The sequence below is a fragment of the Poecile atricapillus genome, chromosome 22 (assembly GCF_030490865.1).
Source record: "Poecile atricapillus isolate bPoeAtr1 chromosome 22, bPoeAtr1.hap1, whole genome shotgun sequence".
NCBI classification, from domain to species: Eukaryota; Metazoa; Chordata; class Aves; order Passeriformes; family Paridae; genus Poecile; species Poecile atricapillus.
Window position 1 is genome coordinate 6,834,626 of NC_081270.1, and position 19,234 is coordinate 6,853,859.

The following is a 19,234-nucleotide window of genomic DNA, read 5'->3' on the forward strand; positions in this document are numbered from 1 at the left end:
GCTTGCATCCATATGGATGCCTACACACGTATGTGGAAGGTGGGGAAGTATTGTGTTACTGAGATTCTAACAGAGTGTTTTCACTTAGAAAGAATAACTAAATAAATGAATTAAAAGTATTCAAGCTTAAAACAATAAATTATCAATCCTATCTCTCAGCTAGGCTGGAAAGTGTTGCTTTTGTCCTCTTTGGATCCCAGGATTTTCAGGGATGCTGGATGTAAACACCACTTGCAGTGTTTCTTCCTGTGCCATAAGGAAAAGCTGCCTCCCTGGGAGTGCTCTGAGTTCCTCCAAGAAACCATAAATTATAGAAATCATTGCATTTAACTGAGTTTACCCAGAAAATATTGTTCCTCTCTGTGTTCTACAAAAAGAAATTTCACTGTAAATAGCTCGGTGTATCCATTTCCTATAACACACAGATACAAAAAAAAAAGATCTTGTTATGGTTTCTAAGCCTGCCTTGTGCTGTTGAAATAAAATACAGAGTGTGTGTGTCTAGAGGGTTATTCAGGTAACATGGGGGCAGCTAGAGGAGGGAACTGAGAGATTTGGGGAATTTCTGTGAGGATTGAGGTGGAAAGAAAGATTATATAAACATTTTGTGGTAAGGCCTCACCTGATTCTGATTCCTCTGGTCTCTTGCTTGTACAAAGGGTGGCCTCATTCTGTCACTTCAGGAGTAACTATTTAGGTTGGATGAATTACACTGAACAGAATTCCTGTGAGATCAGATTTGAGCCCAATTGTTGAGCTTCAGTTCTTATTCTCCTGTGGCTTTGGAATATGAGGGGACAGGGCAAGTGAGAGCCCTCTCAGCTGTCAGAGCTGTCCCCTCCCACTTAACAGCAGAGTTGCAAATTCCCAGTGGGAAACCTCACCCAAATCAATTGCACTGGCTCAGCTTTTGAAAGAACCCACACCTGAGAAGTGTGAATGTGTTGTAAAGGTTTTGCAGGGCTCTGCTTAGATTTACAACTCCTAGTGTGGATTATTTGGGAGTAGCCAGGAATGGGCACCTGTGCCAGGAGCATTTCACCTGCTGCCATCACAGAGCACAAATCCCACTCGTGTCCCACTTCAATCTGCTCTGTACAGTGGTGTTTCAGTGCCCAGATTTTATGCTGTTGCTCAGGTCAGAAAAGTTTTGTATTTCCTTCTCTCCTCATGCCACAGTTGACCCTGAAGCTGTCACAGTGACTTATGGCACTGCTTTGGAGTGGGAACGAACTCTTCCTACTTCTGTCACTGAAGCCATGTATTTCTACAGTACCTATCAACCAGCAGCACTCCCAGGAGCTTCACAGTCCATATTTATGTCACAACATCAGTGTTGTAGGTCTCATCACCAATCCATATTTATGTCACAACATCAGTGTTGTAGGTCTCATCACCTTTTACAGCTTTATGGGCTGGAGAACCTATCAGTACATGAAAAAGATGAAATACGTCAATGTGCAATCCCTGAGCAAACACAAACATAAACAGAAAGGTCAGATTTTTGAACTCACTGAAGATAAAGAGATGACAGCTATGGATCAGGATTCAGTTCAGATTTACACCCTCGTGTCCCAGGAACCTGCCCTGAATCCAGCATGTGATTGAATCCTGGTGTGATTGCTGCATCTCTTGGTCCAGATATCACTGTGCTTCCCAGCACTTCACCCTCCTCACAGTCTGAGTAGTAACACATTGGAAGTGTTCCAGATCAGCTTGGAGCAACCTGCTCTAGTGGAAGCTGCCCCTGCCCATGGTAGGGGGTGCAACAGGATAAGTTTTAAGGTCCCTTCTAACCCAAACTGTTCTGGAACTCTTTGATTCCACATGGCAACAGGATTTATTCCCACTCTTTGTCTCCAGGGGGGACTGGCTGCTGAGCTTTGTTTACAGAACCTCCTCTGTCCAGCTCAACGTGGCAGGCCTCCAGCCAGTCGACCTGGATGACAGGAGGATGGTGAACGTGGACCTTTCCTCTGTGGTAAGTTCTCATATTCTCAGTTTTTGTCCATCATTCTTTGCCTGCAGCACTGTAACCCCACACTCACTGTGCTGGGGAAGCTGGGGACTGAAGAGAGCACCTCTAGGTACACTGTCCCTCTTTCCTGTCTTTGGGAGAACTCTTTTCCACACTTCCCTCCGGATTTTGTTGGCCCAGCTAGCACTCAACACTGAGCAAATCTGGTAGAGACAATCTACCTCTCCTGTTGGATATGTTTGGGGTTTTTTGGTTCTGACATATCTCATGGTGGAAATACAATTACTCCTCTAGAAGGGCCTTGCTGTCACAGGATGATGGAATGGTTTGGGTTGGAAAGAGCCCAGTCCCGAGCCCTGTGAGTGTGGATCACCATGTGAGGTGGGATCAGCAGCTGGGAAACGTGGATCTCAAACACGCGCCCGCACAACCCATTATCTTATCTTGGTGGAGCCTTCCACACTGCTCAGGTTCAGCCAGGGGCAGGCTCCTGGCCCTTGTACCTTGGTCCCCAGGGCTGCAGGAGCCGGAACTGGTTTGGAATTACAGAAGCTCTGTGATAGCAGTGGTTGGTTTGCCAGGTCCTGCTGCCTTTTTGGAGTGTGTGTCTCCAGGAAACAGGGAGAGATTGGCTGGTATAGCTGGAAAACATTCAGCTTCCTCAAAGCTGTCATTAGTGATAAGCCACTGTTAGAACAGCTGGCAATATATCTAAGCAATATTCAACTCAATTATCTTAAACTCATCACCACATTGCTGTTTCTTCCACAGAAAACTTATCTTGTATGTCCATATCCACAGAAATCTTGGACATGCCTTTGTGTTTTTTCCATATCTTAATGTTTTAATTTATTGTTTGCTCTCTGCAAACTGGAAGATGCCCAGCACAAAGCTCAGGATTCTTCCATGGTCGGCATTGCTGCTGTGATTCTTCCTCCCAAGTGTCCCCACAAGCTGGCAGGGACTGTCAGTGTTGCTCTGGAGCTAAAGGCACTTTTGAAGAGCTTTTAGATTTTCTGGAGCACCAGCTTGCTGATCCTATAAATACCCAAGTGTTCTCAGCTCATTTCATTCATGCTAGCTGAGCTCTGCACAGCCCTTGGCAGCACACACAGGGCTTGGTGCTGAGCAGAGAGAACAGACACTTGGAGAAACAAAACAGGAGCTTCCCAGGAGGAAGGGCTTTAGTGGAGGTTTTTAAACATGGTCCATGCATCTTTGCATCTCTTTGGGTTGTCAGCATTTCCACACACTCCCACATCTATTTTCTCACCGGCCCAGAGCTGCCAGTACTCATTTGCTCTCTGACATCTGTTGCTGGAATGAAAATGCTCCAAGATGCCAAGTGGCAGCACGGGGGTGACATTTCCTGTCAGTCCATGTCACCCCTCTCTTTCTGAGCTCTCTTCAGAGACCCTCCTTCTCATGTCCCTCTGCTTCCTGGAAGCATGAAACCCCCCCCAGAAAAACCCTGCACTCTTTATCCTGCCTGGATCACAGCAGCCTCTCCCCTCCCCTCAGAGGAGCAGCATTTACATTTCAGCTGAATGAATAAGGTTTGCAGAGCTGCTCTCTGCACATCTCCCAAGGCTGTGTGTCTGCATCCTGCCTGCCTGCTGCCAGCAGTCAGTCCCAGTGCTGCTCTCCTTCAGAAGGAATTGACACTTCCTTCATCTCACTGCAAAGCTTTGGGGAGGAAAAATGTATGTTAAGTAGGTGTCATTGCCTTGATCCATTTTGCAGACCACGGGAAGAAATACAGTGCATTCTGGTGAACATTTTAGAAATGAAAGGAGCAAGAATGGGGAAGGAAATATCATGGGGCAATATTTTTTAAAGTGGCAAGAAAGCAAAGATGGATTTTTCTGCAAGTACAGTGCAGCAGCATAACAGAAAAATGCACAGTGATATTTAGAGATATATAGAGCTACAGGTATTTACTTTATGGAGACCAACTCCACCCCTGCAGATGCCCTTGTTGGAGATCCCTGTGAGTGTCCTGCCAGGAGAAGGACAAGCTGTGATAGAAGAATAAAGTATAGCTGATGCAAAGGTGCTCAGCATGAAAATACTACAAAGGCACCCATCAGTATTTTTGGCATCTCCTGGTCCATCCATAATGACAGCTGGTCTGGATCCAAACAGCTTGGTTCTCTTTGCTGTGGTAACACCAGAATCCTCAGATGAGTGGAGGATTAGGAGCCCTCAGTATAAACAGGAGTTCACCTCTGAGGCCTCTGTCTCATGTCTCTCTCGATTAGTGTGTTTTTTATCTGACTGTCAGTGAAAAAGCAGAGAGAAAAACGTCCTCCCACTCAGCAAACGCAGTTATAAAATCCTTCCTCATGGTTACAAAGAGGCTGATTTATTCTGTGGATTTATTTGACAGCACCTGTTAGAGACCAAGGAAGTCGTGGAGCTGCAGGGGATTATCCTGATTGCTGTTTGTTCCCCAGGGGAATTTGTTCAGTGCAGTCTGAATTAATATTTGAATATTGCAGAACCGCTCAAGGAGCACCATCAGGGAAGCTCAGGAGTCAGCAACAGGTCAGGAATGGGCAGTTTCACAGCAGCAGAAATCAGGGATGAATTTGCAGGGCTAGAGGCAAAAAAGTCCAGTGGCTGAAAGTCCAGTGGAGAGCAGGGATGGATCTTAAAATCATGGAATTGGTGAGGGGGGAAAAGCTCTCAAGAGACCATTGAGGGCCAATTGTTCCCCCAGCACTGCCAAGGCCACCTCTAACCCATGTCCCCAAGGGCCACATCCACACAGCTTTTAAATCCCTCCCAGGAAGGGAGTTCCATCCTTGCCCTGTGCCAGGGCTGAGCAGCCCTTTCCATGGAGAAATTTTCCCTCATATCCAATCTAAATGTCCTCTTAGACCTCCAGAATTTGATTCCTCCATTTGCTTCCTGGGTTTTCTTGTTATATTCTGTATTTTACTCCTCTCCATCTTCCTCTTGGAATTGCTGGAGGTAAATTGAGTGTAAAGCTGGCAGAGGTTTTCAGCAGTGGATGAATCCAGCAAAAGCCAGTGATTACTCAGAATTTTCAACACAAAACATATCAAAGTTTGATGGAAAAAAAAAAGTCTTGGAAAAAGCTCTTTCCTTGGTGTGGAATTGCCCGAGGGTGTCTGAGGGGAACATCCCTCAATTACCACCCCAGAGGTGACAATGACTGGATCAATCTGTTGTGGCTGAAAGATGATTGCAGGAAAAAAAATTACAGTCTGGCTCAAAAAATATCACTGCAATGAAAAGAGATCTTTTACCAGTCAAGTGAGTTTTGAAATGAGCAGAAAAATAAGAATTGAGTGCTTTATTCTGTCCACGAGGATTGTGATTGTGCAAAGGGATGATGTGAAAGCAAAGCCTCTGAGCCTCAGCAGAATAAATCTATTCCCTCAATTTGTCAGAGCAGAAATAGAAACATTAAAGAGGAATAATGCAAATGGCATTGTCAGGATTTCCAAAATAAATTCAACTCTATCAATTTTTCCTCATATATATTTTTATTGGTTTCTCAAGGACTTTGTGATGCCCAGGATTCACCACTGCTGCAGGTGCAAAATTCAAATTGATGAATCCATTCAGTTGATGAACGGAATCAATTTTTTAATAAATCCATTTAAATTGCAAGTTGTGAATTAGTGGATGCATTCACTGTCCTCACTTTGAGAAAAGGGACAGGACACAGGGAATGGCTTCCAATGCTGGAGATCAGGGATGGATGGGATATTGGGAAGGAATTCCTGGCTGTGAGGGTGGGGAGGGCTGGCACAGGGTGCTGTGGCTGCCCCTGGATCCCTGGAAGTGCCCAAGGCCAGGTTGGACAGAGCTTGGAGCAACTTGGGAATGTGGAAAGTGTCCCTGCCATGGCAGGGATGGAATTGGATCTTCAAACTCCCTTCCAGCCCAAACCATTCTGGGATTCTGTGGATGCTCTCTGTCATGCAGGATGTAGCCAGACTCAGAATTAAGGCTTTCACTGACATGTGGGAATATCTGTGACTGGAGGAGCCTGCCAGCTTGGCAGAGCTGAGTGGATTTTGAGGGATAGCCTGGCAGAGTTTGGGAGCCCTGCAATCCATCAGCTGTGCCACCTCTTGGGCTGTGTGGAGGCAGCATCCACAAGTGAGGAGTTTTTGGAGAGCAGCGAGGACATTGCAGCTTCTTCCCTTCTGCACCAACAGCTCCCAGAGCCAGCAGTTGAGTTTGGGACAGGGCTGGAGTGCAGGGCTTGTCCTGGAAATTCACTGTAACTCTGGGAAAGGGAGAGTGGAAACAGCAACACCCAGAGCTGGCTCTGCTGTTGGTTTCACTCTGTGTGTGACACCTGGGGCAGGTGAGGGCTCCTGGGAGGTGAGCTGTGGTTATCCACCGAGCTCCAGAACCTGCAGCTCACTCCAGAACCTGCAGCTCACTCCAGAACCTGCAGCTCACTCCAGAAACTCCTTCACCCCCCATAAAATACTATTTGCTATGAAAACAGACAGTATTAGCCAAAAGGGAATCCTGAAGGATCCCCTCCAAGGTTCTTGCTGCTCCTGCTGAAATAACCAAGCTCTGCAGAGATGTTTGAACTTGAGGGGATCTTTTGCTGCAGAATAAAGTTGCTCTTTGGACTTGATGGGCTTAAAACACATGGAAGCAGTGAAATTCTCAGGTGTATGAGTGACTGAGCATTCCCCACCACACTGCTCGCCTCCACAGTGATTCCCTGGGAATCCATGGGGGGTTTGGTGAGGGGGAGCAGGAGGGAAGCTGAGCAGAGCATTTGGAGCCACGTGCACTCCTGTGTTGGCTCAGGATGGGTGGAGGAGCTTTTATTGAGGGACACTGGATGGGATCTGAAGGTTCTTGGCTCTGGAGTGAGCAGTGAAGTGTTATCTTGCTGTGTTGAGCTTGTCCCTGTGACATCATGGCCTGAGCCCATGGCAGAGCCAGGATTTTGGGGAATGTCTCCTTTCTCCCAGCCCTTTCCCTGCCCTCCCTGCTCCAGGATGAGCTCCTGGGGGTCAAGAGAGAAGCCAGGATTCTTAATCCCCTGTGTCCAACAGAAACACTTCCCTGGCAGTTTAATCATCACAACTGATTGTGCTCAATGACATTTTTGATACTTTGGGGTGGATTTGGACTTGAAAACCTTTCCAAACGTGCTGAGCTGATGGGCTGATGGATCCCCCTGGGCAAAGCCATCAGCTTTGTCCTCTGGAGATCACCTGGCATGGCACTGGAGCCAGAGGCAGCTGGCTCGTGGCTCCCAGTGAGTCAAAGCAATCATAAAGTCAAATATGGCTGGGAGAAGTCACCTAAACAATCCCAATAAACTCACCCCACTGCTTTCCTTACAACAAGCAGAAATGTATTTGCTCTGGTGCTGAGCACACTCTTCCTTTTGTCCTAAGTTCCCCCTTGCACTTTGTTCCAACAAATATTAAAATAGTGCTTTATTTCCCTTTAAAGTTTTTATTGACAACGTTGTGGATGTTCCCCTCCCATCTCCAGCACCATCTGCCCAGCAGAGGAATTCAGGCTTTCAGGCTGAAGATGAAAACAGGCTTTAGAGAGCTGGAATTGCTGGGTTTTCCCACCAGGATGGCTTTAAAGTGGCAAGGCAGTTTGTTTGCTGTTCTTTTGCTGGTGGCTCAGTGCAGCAGAGTCCTCCCTCCCTCCTTTTATATTTCTCAGGGGCTGCTCTGGTCCAGTTTTATGGAATCCTCTCCTTTAGAGAAAGGAGTGAGTTTCCTTGGAAGAGTGAGCAGAGCTGCAGGAGGCACAGACTCTCACAAGGTCTCAGCTTCTCTTTCAGCTGCATGAGCTGCTCAGAATGGCTCACACCCTGCCTCTCCCAGGGATTGTGGTGCTCAGGGAAGAGGAATTCCCTGTTGTTTTAGTGGAAGCTGCTGGATACTGAGGAGTAATGAAAATCAGTCCTTAGGGTGGCAAAGGAAATTTGTTCTCTCTGACTAATGACTCAGTAACAACAGGCTGAGAATTCTTCAGGCAGGGCAGGCAGATGGTGTGACTGGAGAGGTTCTGAATGCAGCAAACCAAGAGCCTTCAGCCCCTGCTCCCAGTAACTCCAGTTCCTTCCTCTCTCTACCCACCTTGCCCAAGGCTGTGCTCATTCCTTCCTCCAGCCCCTCTGACTGAGCAGTCCTCCTTTTCCAGAGGACAATGTCCACAGCTCCCAGTCCTTCCATGGTTATTTTAATTAACTAATCTGTTCAAAACACCCAGAGCCCGTTGAGCCATCTGGACAGATTGAAGTCACATATTTGTATTCCTGACGTGCTGATTAAATCCTTCTGTTTGCTCCCAGCCCTCAGTGCAGCCAAATGTGTCCCTCCAAAGCTGCTTCACACAAACAGCTTGGGGGGTTTGTGGAGGAAAGGTTTTCTTTAGCTTTGGGAGAGGTGTGCTGGGATCCCTGGTGCTGGCATGAATCCCACAGAATGGTTTGGGTTGGGAGGGACCTTAAAGCCCATCCAGTGCCACCCCCTGCCATGGCAGGGACACCTTCCACTATCCCAGATTGCTCCAAGCCCTGTCCAGCCTGGCCTTGGACACTTCCAGGGATCCAGGGGCAGCTGAAGGATTGCTCTGGCACCAGGCAGGAGCAAGCAGGAGATGAGCAGAGGGTGCAGGGCTGGGATCTTTACAGAGATCTCTTCCCATCACCTCCCTTCCTGAGGGAGTGTCTGAGGAGCAGGAATCCTGGCACTGAGGTTATGGGTATTCCCTGCTGTACAAATTCCCTAATTACCAGCAAGGTTTGGGGAAATAAAAGGCCAGGACAGCTCTCTGGCTGGCTCAGGAAGATTTAAACAGCTAAAAATTGGATTTACCAGAGATGCTGAAGTATCTGGGGATGCTGTTGGTGCATCAAACGCTCGGGACACCTGGAATGGGGAAGGAATTTCAGCCTCCCCAGCCACGTGGCCTTTAGCATCAGGAACAATCACCTGCAGAGGAGATTTCCTCTCCTCCTGTGCCCTGATTGGAAGGGAACTTTACAATATCCATCTCAGAAGGGGTTCTCTTGTTGTGGAATTCATCTTACAATAAAACTGTCTGGGTTTTTATGTGTACTGTTGACTTTATTTGGTTTATGAAGCCATAACTCCTGCGCTCCCGGTTTTATACAGGGAAGGATGGATCAGTGCAGCTTCCAGCCAAGAATCTCAGCTTGGGAGCTGTGTGAGGTTTAATGACTCTGTCCTAATTTAAATAAGATGATCCTGGCTTTTACAAGGGAGCTGAGGCACCTGGAGGACACCTTTAGCAAGAGCAGGCAACTGAACTAAGAGAGCTCTCCTGCCTGGGTGTCTTTCCCCATGGCAGAGCTCCTCCTTTAGCCTTTTGGCACCCAGGATTTTTGGGGTGGAACTCAGCCAGGCCCAGGCTTTCAAACATCTCAGAGGAAAAGTCATCCAGCACCAGAGCATGCCCCAAACGCTGCAGCCACTTCAGGCTGCTCGATGGACACCTGGTGTCCCACTGGTGGAATCATCACTCCTGGAAGCGTTCAAAAAACAGGTGCATGTGGCACTTGGGGACATGGGTTAGTGGTGGCCTCAGCATGATGGACTTGATGATCATAAACATCTTTTCCAGCCTTAACAATTCCATGATTCTGTGCTTTTTTTCTCCAACCTCATTTTTTTCCATCTGTCAGAGCCAAACCCAAGGCAGTGGTGGCTGTTGGGATGAAGGACTTGGCTGAGCTGGATCCCTGTGGGTTCTCCACTCACAGGATTCTTCTTCCCTGCAGGTAAACGGCCACCTGGACTACATGAAGCAGATGGACACCATCCTAAAAGCTGTGGGCATTAAAACCAAGGAATTCCGGCCCATAGAGAAGGGCAGTGGCAGTCGTTTTTCCCCTCAAGCCAAGAAATCCCAGCGGGCAGCTGGCAGCAAGGCTCAGGGAGAGGAAAACACCAGGAAAGAGGAGGATGAGGCTGGGGGTGAGGCTCTCTCAGCCAGCTGCACTCACAGACTGAATTCCTCCAGCTCTGCCCTGGGAGAATCCTCACCTCCCTGCCCAGACTGCTCACACAGCACGGACAGCAAGGAGCAGGCAGCAGGGAAAGGAGAAAATCAGAGCAGAGCTGCTCAGCCAGCACAAAAACCGCTGTCAGCACATCCATGGCACTGAGATTCCCAGAGGATGGAGCTGGTGCAGCTGCAGTTTCCAGCCCCTCCAGAGGAGAGTGTGGCACTGGAGCAAAGCCACCCACAGCACCTCCCCGAGGCGAGAGAGGGCTGATTCCTGCCGGAGTCTGCCCTGCTCCTCAGGAATCCTCGACAGATCCCATCCAAATCCCTGCAGGAAGCAGCTGCACCCCTCGGCACCGTGTCCCTGCTGTGGCTGGGGGGAGCAGGTGGCTCTGAGGCGATTTTAGGCATTTCACAGAGAGGGGTTAGTTGCTAGGAGACATTTTATCCACTGGAGATGAGTTTGATTTGAGGATCTCAGGTGTGTTCCAAGCTCTACCTGCCCCACTCTGGATGGATCCACATCTGCTCTCCGGCTCTGCTGACCAGGAGGGGAAAGGCTTGGGCTGCCAGGCTTCCTTCCCCTGCCTGCTGCTGGTTTGCTGCCAGGGCTCAGGCACTTTCTCATCTCCAAGATTATTTCTCTGTCTCCAGGCTGTGGTGTTGGAGCCCCTTTTCCTGTTAGAAACATGTTTGGGATCCTGGGTGAAAGCAGCAGGAAAACCGAGGAGGTTTTGGATGGTTTATGAAAATTCCTCTCAGGCTCTCCAAGCCAGCAACCCACTGAGACTTGGCTTTTGTGTCCCACAGACATCTCCAGCCTTAAAAGCCCCATCCAGACATCATTTTAATTGGCTTAGAACAAAACCAGTGCTTGGCACAGGATGAACACGGATCTGTTTGATTTCTACCTCCTTCCAGAAAAGTGAATTTGCTCCACTGTCTTCATCCCCAGTCTCAGAGTAGAGGGAAGGACCCAGCTCTACATCTCCTGCCAGCACAGCTCCAGAACCTTGTGGGAATGATCCACATCTTCCATAAAAGCCCCTTTTCTGGCCTGTTTTGCTGCTGAGCCCAGGCAAGTGCACCTGGCAGGAGTGTGGCAGGTGGGTAACCCTCCTCTGGGGCACCTTTGGGGTTTTTATGCTTTGCCACAAGGGAGGGTTCAAACTCTCCCACCCCCATCTGGGGGATCCTGTTGACTCATGAGAGGGGAAATATTGGGGTTGCACCTTCCAGTTTGGGTTCACACAGGGTTCTCCTCCTCCTCCTCCTCCTCCCCACTGACCCAGCAGCCACGTTAATCCCCCCTCTCCTTCCATTCCCAGCTTCCTGCAAACCTTACCTGCAGATCATTCCTCATGGAGTCAGACAGGGTTTGGGGGTGATGCTGTGACTCAGCAGAGCACCATGGTTTGGTTACAGTGTCCTCTCCCCAAATCCATCATCCCAGGGGGTTCAGACCTGCCCAGCTCTGAGCTGGTGCCTCACTGCAGAGGGTCTGGCTGTGGGATCCCACAGGGATGGGGCTGTTTTTCCAGCTGCTGTTGGTGCCACTGGCTGCAGAGGTGGGATGAGATTCTCTGCTCATCTCAGGGTTTGTCCACAATTACACAGAACTGCCTGAGACAGTAAGGAATTATTGCTTTGAACATTTGGCTTGAAGAGGCGACTCTCCCTCTCTCTCTGCCCATCTCCTGAGGCTGATTTGGTACCTATCAAACTCCACAGTGCCTTTTTCTACTCCTTTTCAACCCAGGTTGTAGTCCAAGCTTGTATTTATATAAAGCCACTGTGGGAAGATGCACATCTTGATCTGGGTGCTCAACACCAGCCCCAAGCTCCAAGTGCACGGAGCAGTTTGAGGTTTGAGTCCTTGGTCACTCATCCCTGGCTCCCAAGGGATTTGTGGCAAAGAAATGCTGGGTTGGTCATACAAATTCCAGTTCTGGAACATCCGTGGGCAGCGTGGAAAGGAAACTGGAAGTGTTTCAGTGGAAGGTGTGTGGCTGCTTCTTCCAGCATCCCGTATCCAGGGGATGCTCTGTGTCTGTTTGGATGTCAGGGAGCTCCAGGAGAACAGTCTTGGAATTAGGCAGAAGGCTTGGAGTGAAGGGTCCAGGGAGGGCACAGCAGCCAACTGCCAGCCCAAAGGCACTTGAGGAAGAATTTACTAAAATAATTTGTTTTATTGATTTTTTTAAATGCTCACTTGTCACATTTACTCAGCGTTCCCTCTGCTTATGGCTCTGGGGAGGGGGCTGGCATTGTCATTTAAAATATTCCTTTAGATTCTTATTTGAAGGGAGGAAAAAAAGTGTATTTTCTAATTGCATCATCGAGGACGTGAGGAATTGTTGGAGGGAAGTGAGGTGTTCCTGTGCCAGGAGTGGGATGGAGCCTGTGGGAGGGAACTGATCCCGTTACAACTGTGAGACACCCACAGAGGCACTGTGAGTGTCACCCCACACCCCCAGTGAACATCCAGAAATCAGTGTTGGACACTGTGCACCAAACTGAGCCCCCGCAGCGCAGCTCTGCGTGACGAGACAGGAACCTGAGACAGCCACCACTGCAGGGCTGAGATCCAGCTCCAGGAGGACGTGGTGGAGCCCCAAAGCTCAGTGTTCCTGCTGAAGCAGCCCCAGACCTCTTGTCCATGAGGATGTTTTCCCACCGCTTCCCTCGGTGCACTCAGAGGAGATCTGCTGAGCTCTGTGCTTGCAAAACCAAGCCTTGGTTTGAGGTTAGGGCGACACAGAGTCTGGAATCTGAGGTTCAGACTCACCAGAGGTGGAAAGGCCACGGGAAGGGTTCAGGAATGGTGGTGGTGAGCACAGGAGGGATGAAAAAGAGACAAGGCAGGTTAATTCAGCAATAACACCTGGCTTGGCACGGTGCCCAGGGCCACTGTCCCCTTCCTGAGCTGCACCACGTGCTGGACCAGGGAATCTGGGAGATGGCTCCCAAATCAGCTCCAGAGGGTTTGTGTTGGGCTCCTGGGGGATCCTTCCCAGCACACAGAGCTGTGTGTGCCGCGCTCAGGCCACGGGGGTGCCGAGCTGCAGCTCCGCGTCCGCGGGCTCCGCGTCCCAAAGGCCGATGGAGCGAGCTGCAGGGCCCGGCCCGGCCGGGAGCAGCCTGGGCTCGCTCCCCACCGCCCCAGAGTCCACGGAGTCGGTGTCAGCCTGCAGGGTGAGCACGTTCTTGAGGGACGTGGCAGCGCGGGGGCCGCTGTTGGAGTTCCTCATGGACAGGGAGATGGCGCTGGGCCGGGGCTCCGCCGAGCGCCGGCAGCAGGGCAGGAATTTGCCCATGGCTCTCTTGAAGTCCCTCATGAAGAGTGGGTAGATGATGGGGTTCATGGTGCTGTTGCAGTAACCCAGCCAGGTGAGCACATCGAAGAATCCAGCCGGGACACAGCCACAAACTGCCTGGATGGGCACAGCAGGGATTAGCAGCCTCAGCCCCAGCCCAGAGGGGTTTCCCCAGCACACCAACATCCCCCTTTCAAAGGAAACATTAAAATCCCATTTGAAGGGTTTTTTCCTTGCTGTTGTTCCCTGGGGAATTGCATCCTTGGTCCTGGAGGTCCAGCGAGACCTTCTGGTACCTCCAATTGAACCCAGCTGGATTCCAAAGCGAAAACTTCTGGGAACCCGACATAATTCCCCCCCAGGCTCTTACCTGTGCCACGTTGGTGACGAAGAAGGGCAGCCAGGCCACGAAGAACATGCCCAGGAGGATGCCCAGGGTCAGGCTGGCCTTCAGAGCCTTCTTGCTGTGCTTGTTGCTGAACCTCCTGCTCTCGCTGCCGGTCAGGGGCTGGCTCGGGGCGCGTGGAACCTGTGGCCAGAGACAGGGAGAGGTGAGCAACTCTCCCCACCACCAGCCTCTGCCCAAGAAAAGTGACATTTGGGGCTCCAGATCCTGCAAAAAGCCCTGCCAGTGATTCCATTCTCTGAGGGGTGGCAGCTGGACACACACCACAAGCCCTGAAGCACAAATTAGCAAGGGGAAGCAATAGAAAGCCTCAACACTGATTTTATTTCCTGTAAAAGGGGGTGTTTGTCATTAGGCTGCTCTTTAGAGAAAAACCCAGCTCAGTCCATGCCCTAAACAGGCAGCTCCAGCTGCTGATTACAAAAAAAAAACTAATCGTGGTTTTAAAAGCAGGACATGAAATATTTCAGCCTCCAAACAGCATAACCCAGCCCTCCATCCCCTCCTGCAATCTAAAATTAAGTGATTATCTCAGCCCTCCCCTGTAATTAAATGATGCCCTGTTTCAACTCAGCTTCTGGCCCGAAAACAAATGAGAACAAAAATCTCTAAAATGAGATGAAGGTGAAAAAAGTTAAAAAATGAAATTTGAGGGTTCCCTGGCTGACACCTTGTTCCTCAGCCAATTTGGGGCTTCAGGGAACCTTTTGGGCCTCAGCTGAATGACAGAGGGGATGGATGCTGCTCTTCCATGGCACAGCAAAGCCCTGAGCATCCCCTGACTCTGTGGAATCCAAAAACCTGGCATCTTGTGAGAAAATAAACACTTTATGATATTTTCTGTTTATTCTTTAATCCTCCTTTTCCTCTTGACCGTCTGCTGCAGCTTATCACGTGTGGGGGAGCTGGCCGGAGTCCTGGCTCTGCTCTCAGAAAGAGCAAACTAAATCAAGGTATTTAAAGGCAATTAAGTTTGCCTTTTCCCTGTAGGATATGAGGTCAATAAAGCCTATTACAGGGAATTAAAGCTGTTAGATTTAGTGGCAATTACCTTCTCCTGGAGAAATACAAACAAGTGCAGCCACGTTTTTGTTATAAAACCCACACACTCCGGTTCCACCGGCGAGCGCACGAGGAGGGGTTTGGCAGCTCCTGTTATAGAGCAGGTAACAAAAATAGAAGCTTCTGTTCAAAATAAGGTGCTCTCGGGAATCTGGCATTTGCTATTAGTTAAAATCCTTCTCCCCCGTATGTCTCACACCCACCACGGCCAAGATTTACGAGTGGAAAGTCAGATAAGATTAAACCCCTCGGGGATGACGCCAGCCAAGAGGAGGGGGGGGTGAAACTGCGTTTATTTTGCACTGCTGAGCATTTTTGCCTGAATCTTATTTATTTCTCTGCTTCTGCTTACGCTCTTTCTGTGCCTGTGAGCAGCTCTCAGAGCTCTCCATTGCTGGGACAAGGCGTGGGGCACCTCAGAGGATGTCAGGGAGGTGCACGGTGCCCAAAATCTCCCTCCCTGCCGTTGTCACATCCAACCCCGAGGCCATCCAGGAGGCAGAAACAGCCGAGGAACCCAAACCGTGGGCTCTGCCCCTGAGGGAACCTTACCTGTGGGGTGGCCTCATCGGTGGTGGCCACGTTGGAGGTGAGGGAAGCCACCTGCACGGCCTGCTTGCGCGCCGCCAGCAGGATGCGGCAGTAGGTGAAGGAGATGGCGGCGGACGGCAGGAAGAAGGTGAGGCAGGAGGCCACCAGGGCATAGGGCAGACTGACCAGCAGCCGGCACTGATCCTCATCCCCCAGCCCCGTGACGTTCAGGGGCCTCACCTCAAACTCCAGCTCGTGCCACCCCATCTTGATGGGCAGGAAGGAGGCCAGCGCTGCCAAGCTCCAGGTGGCCAGGATGAGCGCCAGGGCCCTGCAGGACGTCATGCGCAGCTTGTACCTGAGCGGGGACGTGATGAGCAGGTAGCGGTCCAGGCTGATGACACACAGGTTGAGGATGGAGGCACTGCAGCACATGACATCAAAGGAGGCCCAGAGGGAGCAGAAGTCCCCCCTGAGCACCCAGCGGCCGTAGAGCTGGTTGAGCATGGCCGGGGGCATCACCACCAGCCCCACCATCAGGTCCGACATGAAGAGGGACACCAGGAAATAGTTGGAGGTGTTGCGGAGGGAGCGCTGGGTGACGATGAGGAGGATGAGGAGGAAGTTGCCCGCCGTGGTCAGCAGGATGATGAAGCAGAGGAAAGCGGCCAGCCAGCTGCTGCCCACGAGCAGGGAGTGCTCCCCCAGCACGCTGGCATTGGGGGCCCCCAGGTCCCCCTCCATGAGGAGGCAGGGCTGGCTCTGGGGCTGGGGACCTTCTCCGGCGTGGCCTGTGCTACGTGATCATCCCTGGGGATGAAGGAGGATCATCTCTCTCCTCTCTGGGTCCGTCCTCCCTCCTCCTCCTCTCCCTCTCTTCCCCCACTCTCTCTGTTCAGTGGCACTCGGGGCAGAGTGACATTCCCAGGAGCCGATCAGCAGGACCGAGCTTCCCTCCCCTTTACTCACAGCAGTTCCTCGTGCCTGTAAATCCCCCTGCTCTGGGATGTCCCTGGGTGCTGCTCCTGGAGCCTGGGGACGAGCTGGATGGCAGCGTTCTCAGGATGCCAGGATGCTCTGGATGCACTGGAGCAGGGAATAACACAACACCGAGATGCTCTGGATGCTCTGGATGCTCTGGAGCAGGGAATAACACAACACCGAGATGCTCTGGATGCTCTGGATGCTCTGGATGCTCTGGATGCACTGGAGCAGGGAATAACACAACACCGAGATGCTCTGGATGCTCTGGATGCTCTGGATGCTCTGGATGCTCTGGAGCAGGGAATAACACAACACTGAGATGCTCTGGATGCTCTGGATGCTCTGGATGCTCTGGATGCTCTGGATGCTCTGGATGCTCTGGATGCACTGGAGCAGGGAATAACACAACACCGAGATGCTCTGGATGCTCTGGATGCTCTGGATGCTCTGGATGCTCTGGAGCAGGGAATAACACAACACTGAGATGCTCTGGATGCTCTGGATGCTCTGGATGCTCTGGATGCTCTGGAGCAGGGAATAACAACACCGAGATGCTCTGGATGCTCTGGATGCTCTGGAGCAGGGAATAACACAACACCAAGGTGCTCTGGATGCTCTGGATGCTCTGGATGCTCTGGATGCTCTGGATGCACTGGAGCAGGGAATAACACAACACCGAGATGCTCTGGGTGCTCTGGATGCTCTGGAGAAGGGAATAACACAACACCGAGGTGCTCTGGATGCTCTGGATGCTCTGGAGAAGGGAATAACACAACACCGAGGTGCTCTGGATGCTCTGGAGAAGGGAATAACACAACACCGAGGTGCTCTGGATGCTCTGCACTCAGGATACTTCAGCTGCTGGGGGTGCTCTGCATCCCAGCATGTTCCAGATGCCAGGATCCCCTGGACGCTGGGGATGCTCTGGATGCTCCGGCCCCCCGAGGCTCAGCTGTCACCCCCGAGCTGAGCCGGGTTCCTGCAGAGCTCTGTCCCGGGCTGCCGGAGCAGCCGCAGGCGAGGACCGGGATGCTCCCAGGCGAGGAGGAGGAAGATCCGGAGTGTGGAAGGGATGTCTCCAGCGGCAGAGGAGCGTCCAGCCCGCAGGGAGGTGTGAGAGTGGGTGTGTGCAGGTGCCAGCCCGACTTTCACCTGCTGCTGGGGATGCACACAAAGGATGCAGAAATGCCGATCCAGGAGGTGGGGCTGGGGGGGGAGAGGAGGAGATGAAATGAAGCGCTAATGAAAACAGGGATCGGGGCTAAACTCCACAAAGTGGCAGCCAGAGAGTTCCCGTTTCTGCCTTAAAGAGACAGCCCCGTGCTCTGCCATCCCTGCCATCCCTCCCATCCCTCCCATCCCTGCCTGGAGGCACCTGGCACCTGCTCCAGCAGGTCAGGGGCCAAACCCGGCTGGCAGCTCCGAGTTCCAGGCTCCATCTTCCACACTGGGCTATAAAAAGCAAAATTTTGCTAAGTCAAACAAAAAAAAACAACCAACAGCTGCACACAACAGCCCTGAGGAAGCAGGCAGAGGACTCGCTGGAGGATATTGCAGCGATCTGCAGCCAGGGATGGAGGAGCAGAGACGAGGGAGAGCCTGGCCTCTCTGCTCCAGGGTTATTTGGAGTGGCCTCGGGGCAGCCCAGCTCCCTCCCTCCCTCCCTGCGATCCTGGATGGAGCCACAGCAACCTGCCCTGGGAGGCAAAATGTGAGAGGAGCCAGCTCAGCAAACTCTGCTGAGTGTCTGTGTGCTGCTGGGATTTCCACACTCAGAGCAAACACCTCAGGCTGCTGGGCAGGGACTGCTTGGGGTTTTTTAATGACCCAGCTGCCCAAAAGTGGGATTTTCCCGACAAATGGCCCTGATTTCTGTTGGGGGAGACCAGGGCTGAGGGCAGTGGCTCCAGCAGCGCCCTGAGAGCTGAGGGTGTGCCCCTGGCACCCACCCTGTGCCCCCAGGGCCAGGCACAGGCAGCTGCTGCCCGTTCCTCCTTAAAGCTTTCCTTGACACTTCCCTGGGAAGCTGTGCTGCAGATGTGTGGGTGAGAGCCAGATGTGCACCCACCCCGGGGCAGAAATCAGCCTCTTCACCAAGTCCTGCTTTTTCTAATCACCTTTCCAACAAATTTGTTGTGGGTTTTTGTTTTTTTTTTTTTTTTCCAGCTCCTGAATGGGCATTCCAGGAATAATTTCTGAGTAAGGGATGGGGAGGTGGGAGGCAGGGACCCAAACACACGGGGTTATCCCGCTGGGATCTCCGTGTCCAGCTGCCACTGGGAAACAACCATTGCCACTGGTGCCAGGACAGGCTCTGTCCTCCCTCTGCTTCCCCCAGATCCTCTCCTTGGATGCTCCCAGCCAAACCTCCCTGGCCACCCCGGTGTCACACACACATGCCAGGCTCTGATTGCAGCAGGAGGTTTCCTTAGAAAAGCTTTTCCCCCCAAGGAAAACCTCACTTCCCCAGCCCCTCTGTGCTGGGAGCAGAGGGAAACCCCACCCTGAGCCCACCCTGAGCAGCCTCCCCAGGCAGGAAAAGTGAACAGAGCAGCACAGATTTATCCCAGCTGGACCCACAGTGAGGAAGTGATGGCACAGTGCAAAGCCAGCCTTCCTTCTCATCCCAGCATTAGGAACATCCCAGTTTGTCTCCAGAGCTTTTGCTTCTGAGAAGGAGATTGGATCAGAGTCATGGAGTCATGGAATGCTTTGGGTGTGAAGGGACCTTAAAGCTCATCCCATTCCCAACTCCTTCCTTTACCCCAGGTTGTTCCAACCTGGCCTTGGGCACTTCCAGGGATTCCAGCTTCTCTGGGCAGCCTCTTCCCGACATCCACAGCTCATCCTCCACACATGGGAGGTTTTGGTTTGGATGTGTTTGCTGGGGAAGGGAATCTGAACTGATTGAAGCAAAATGGGTTTTTTAAAAAACCTGCCTTGAAATGA

At 51.4% G+C, this 19,234-nt stretch overlaps 2 protein-coding genes across 5 annotated transcripts in view; one reads left to right on the top strand and one right to left on the bottom strand.

Moving 5' to 3' along the window:
- The window catches only part of TMCO4 (transmembrane and coiled-coil domains 4), a 33,018-nt gene extending 22,862 nt beyond the window's left edge, over window positions 1–10,156 (top strand). For all 4 annotated transcript variants that reach the window (XM_058855349.1, XM_058855348.1, XM_058855347.1 and 1 more), the window contains 2 exons: window positions 1,864–1,981; window positions 9,759–10,156. In XM_058855349.1, coding sequence (XP_058711332.1) covers window positions 1,864–1,981; window positions 9,759–10,145 — 505 coding nt within the window. In that variant the 3' untranslated portion in view covers window positions 10,146–10,156. The remainder of the gene's footprint in view (window positions 1–1,863; window positions 1,982–9,758) is intronic.
- A 2,867-nt stretch (window positions 10,157–13,023) lies between these two features.
- On the bottom strand, window positions 13,024–16,468 carry HTR6 (5-hydroxytryptamine receptor 6). The gene is made up of 3 exons (XM_058855372.1): window positions 15,323–16,468; window positions 13,673–13,831; window positions 13,024–13,419 (listed from the first exon to the last, which is right to left on the bottom strand). The coding sequence occupies exons 1-3, from the start codon at window positions 16,043–16,045 to the stop codon at window positions 13,027–13,029; spliced, it is 1,275 nt and encodes a 424-aa protein (XP_058711355.1). The 5' UTR covers window positions 16,046–16,468; the 3' UTR covers window positions 13,024–13,026.
- Between the last annotated feature and the right edge of the window lie 2,766 nt (window positions 16,469–19,234).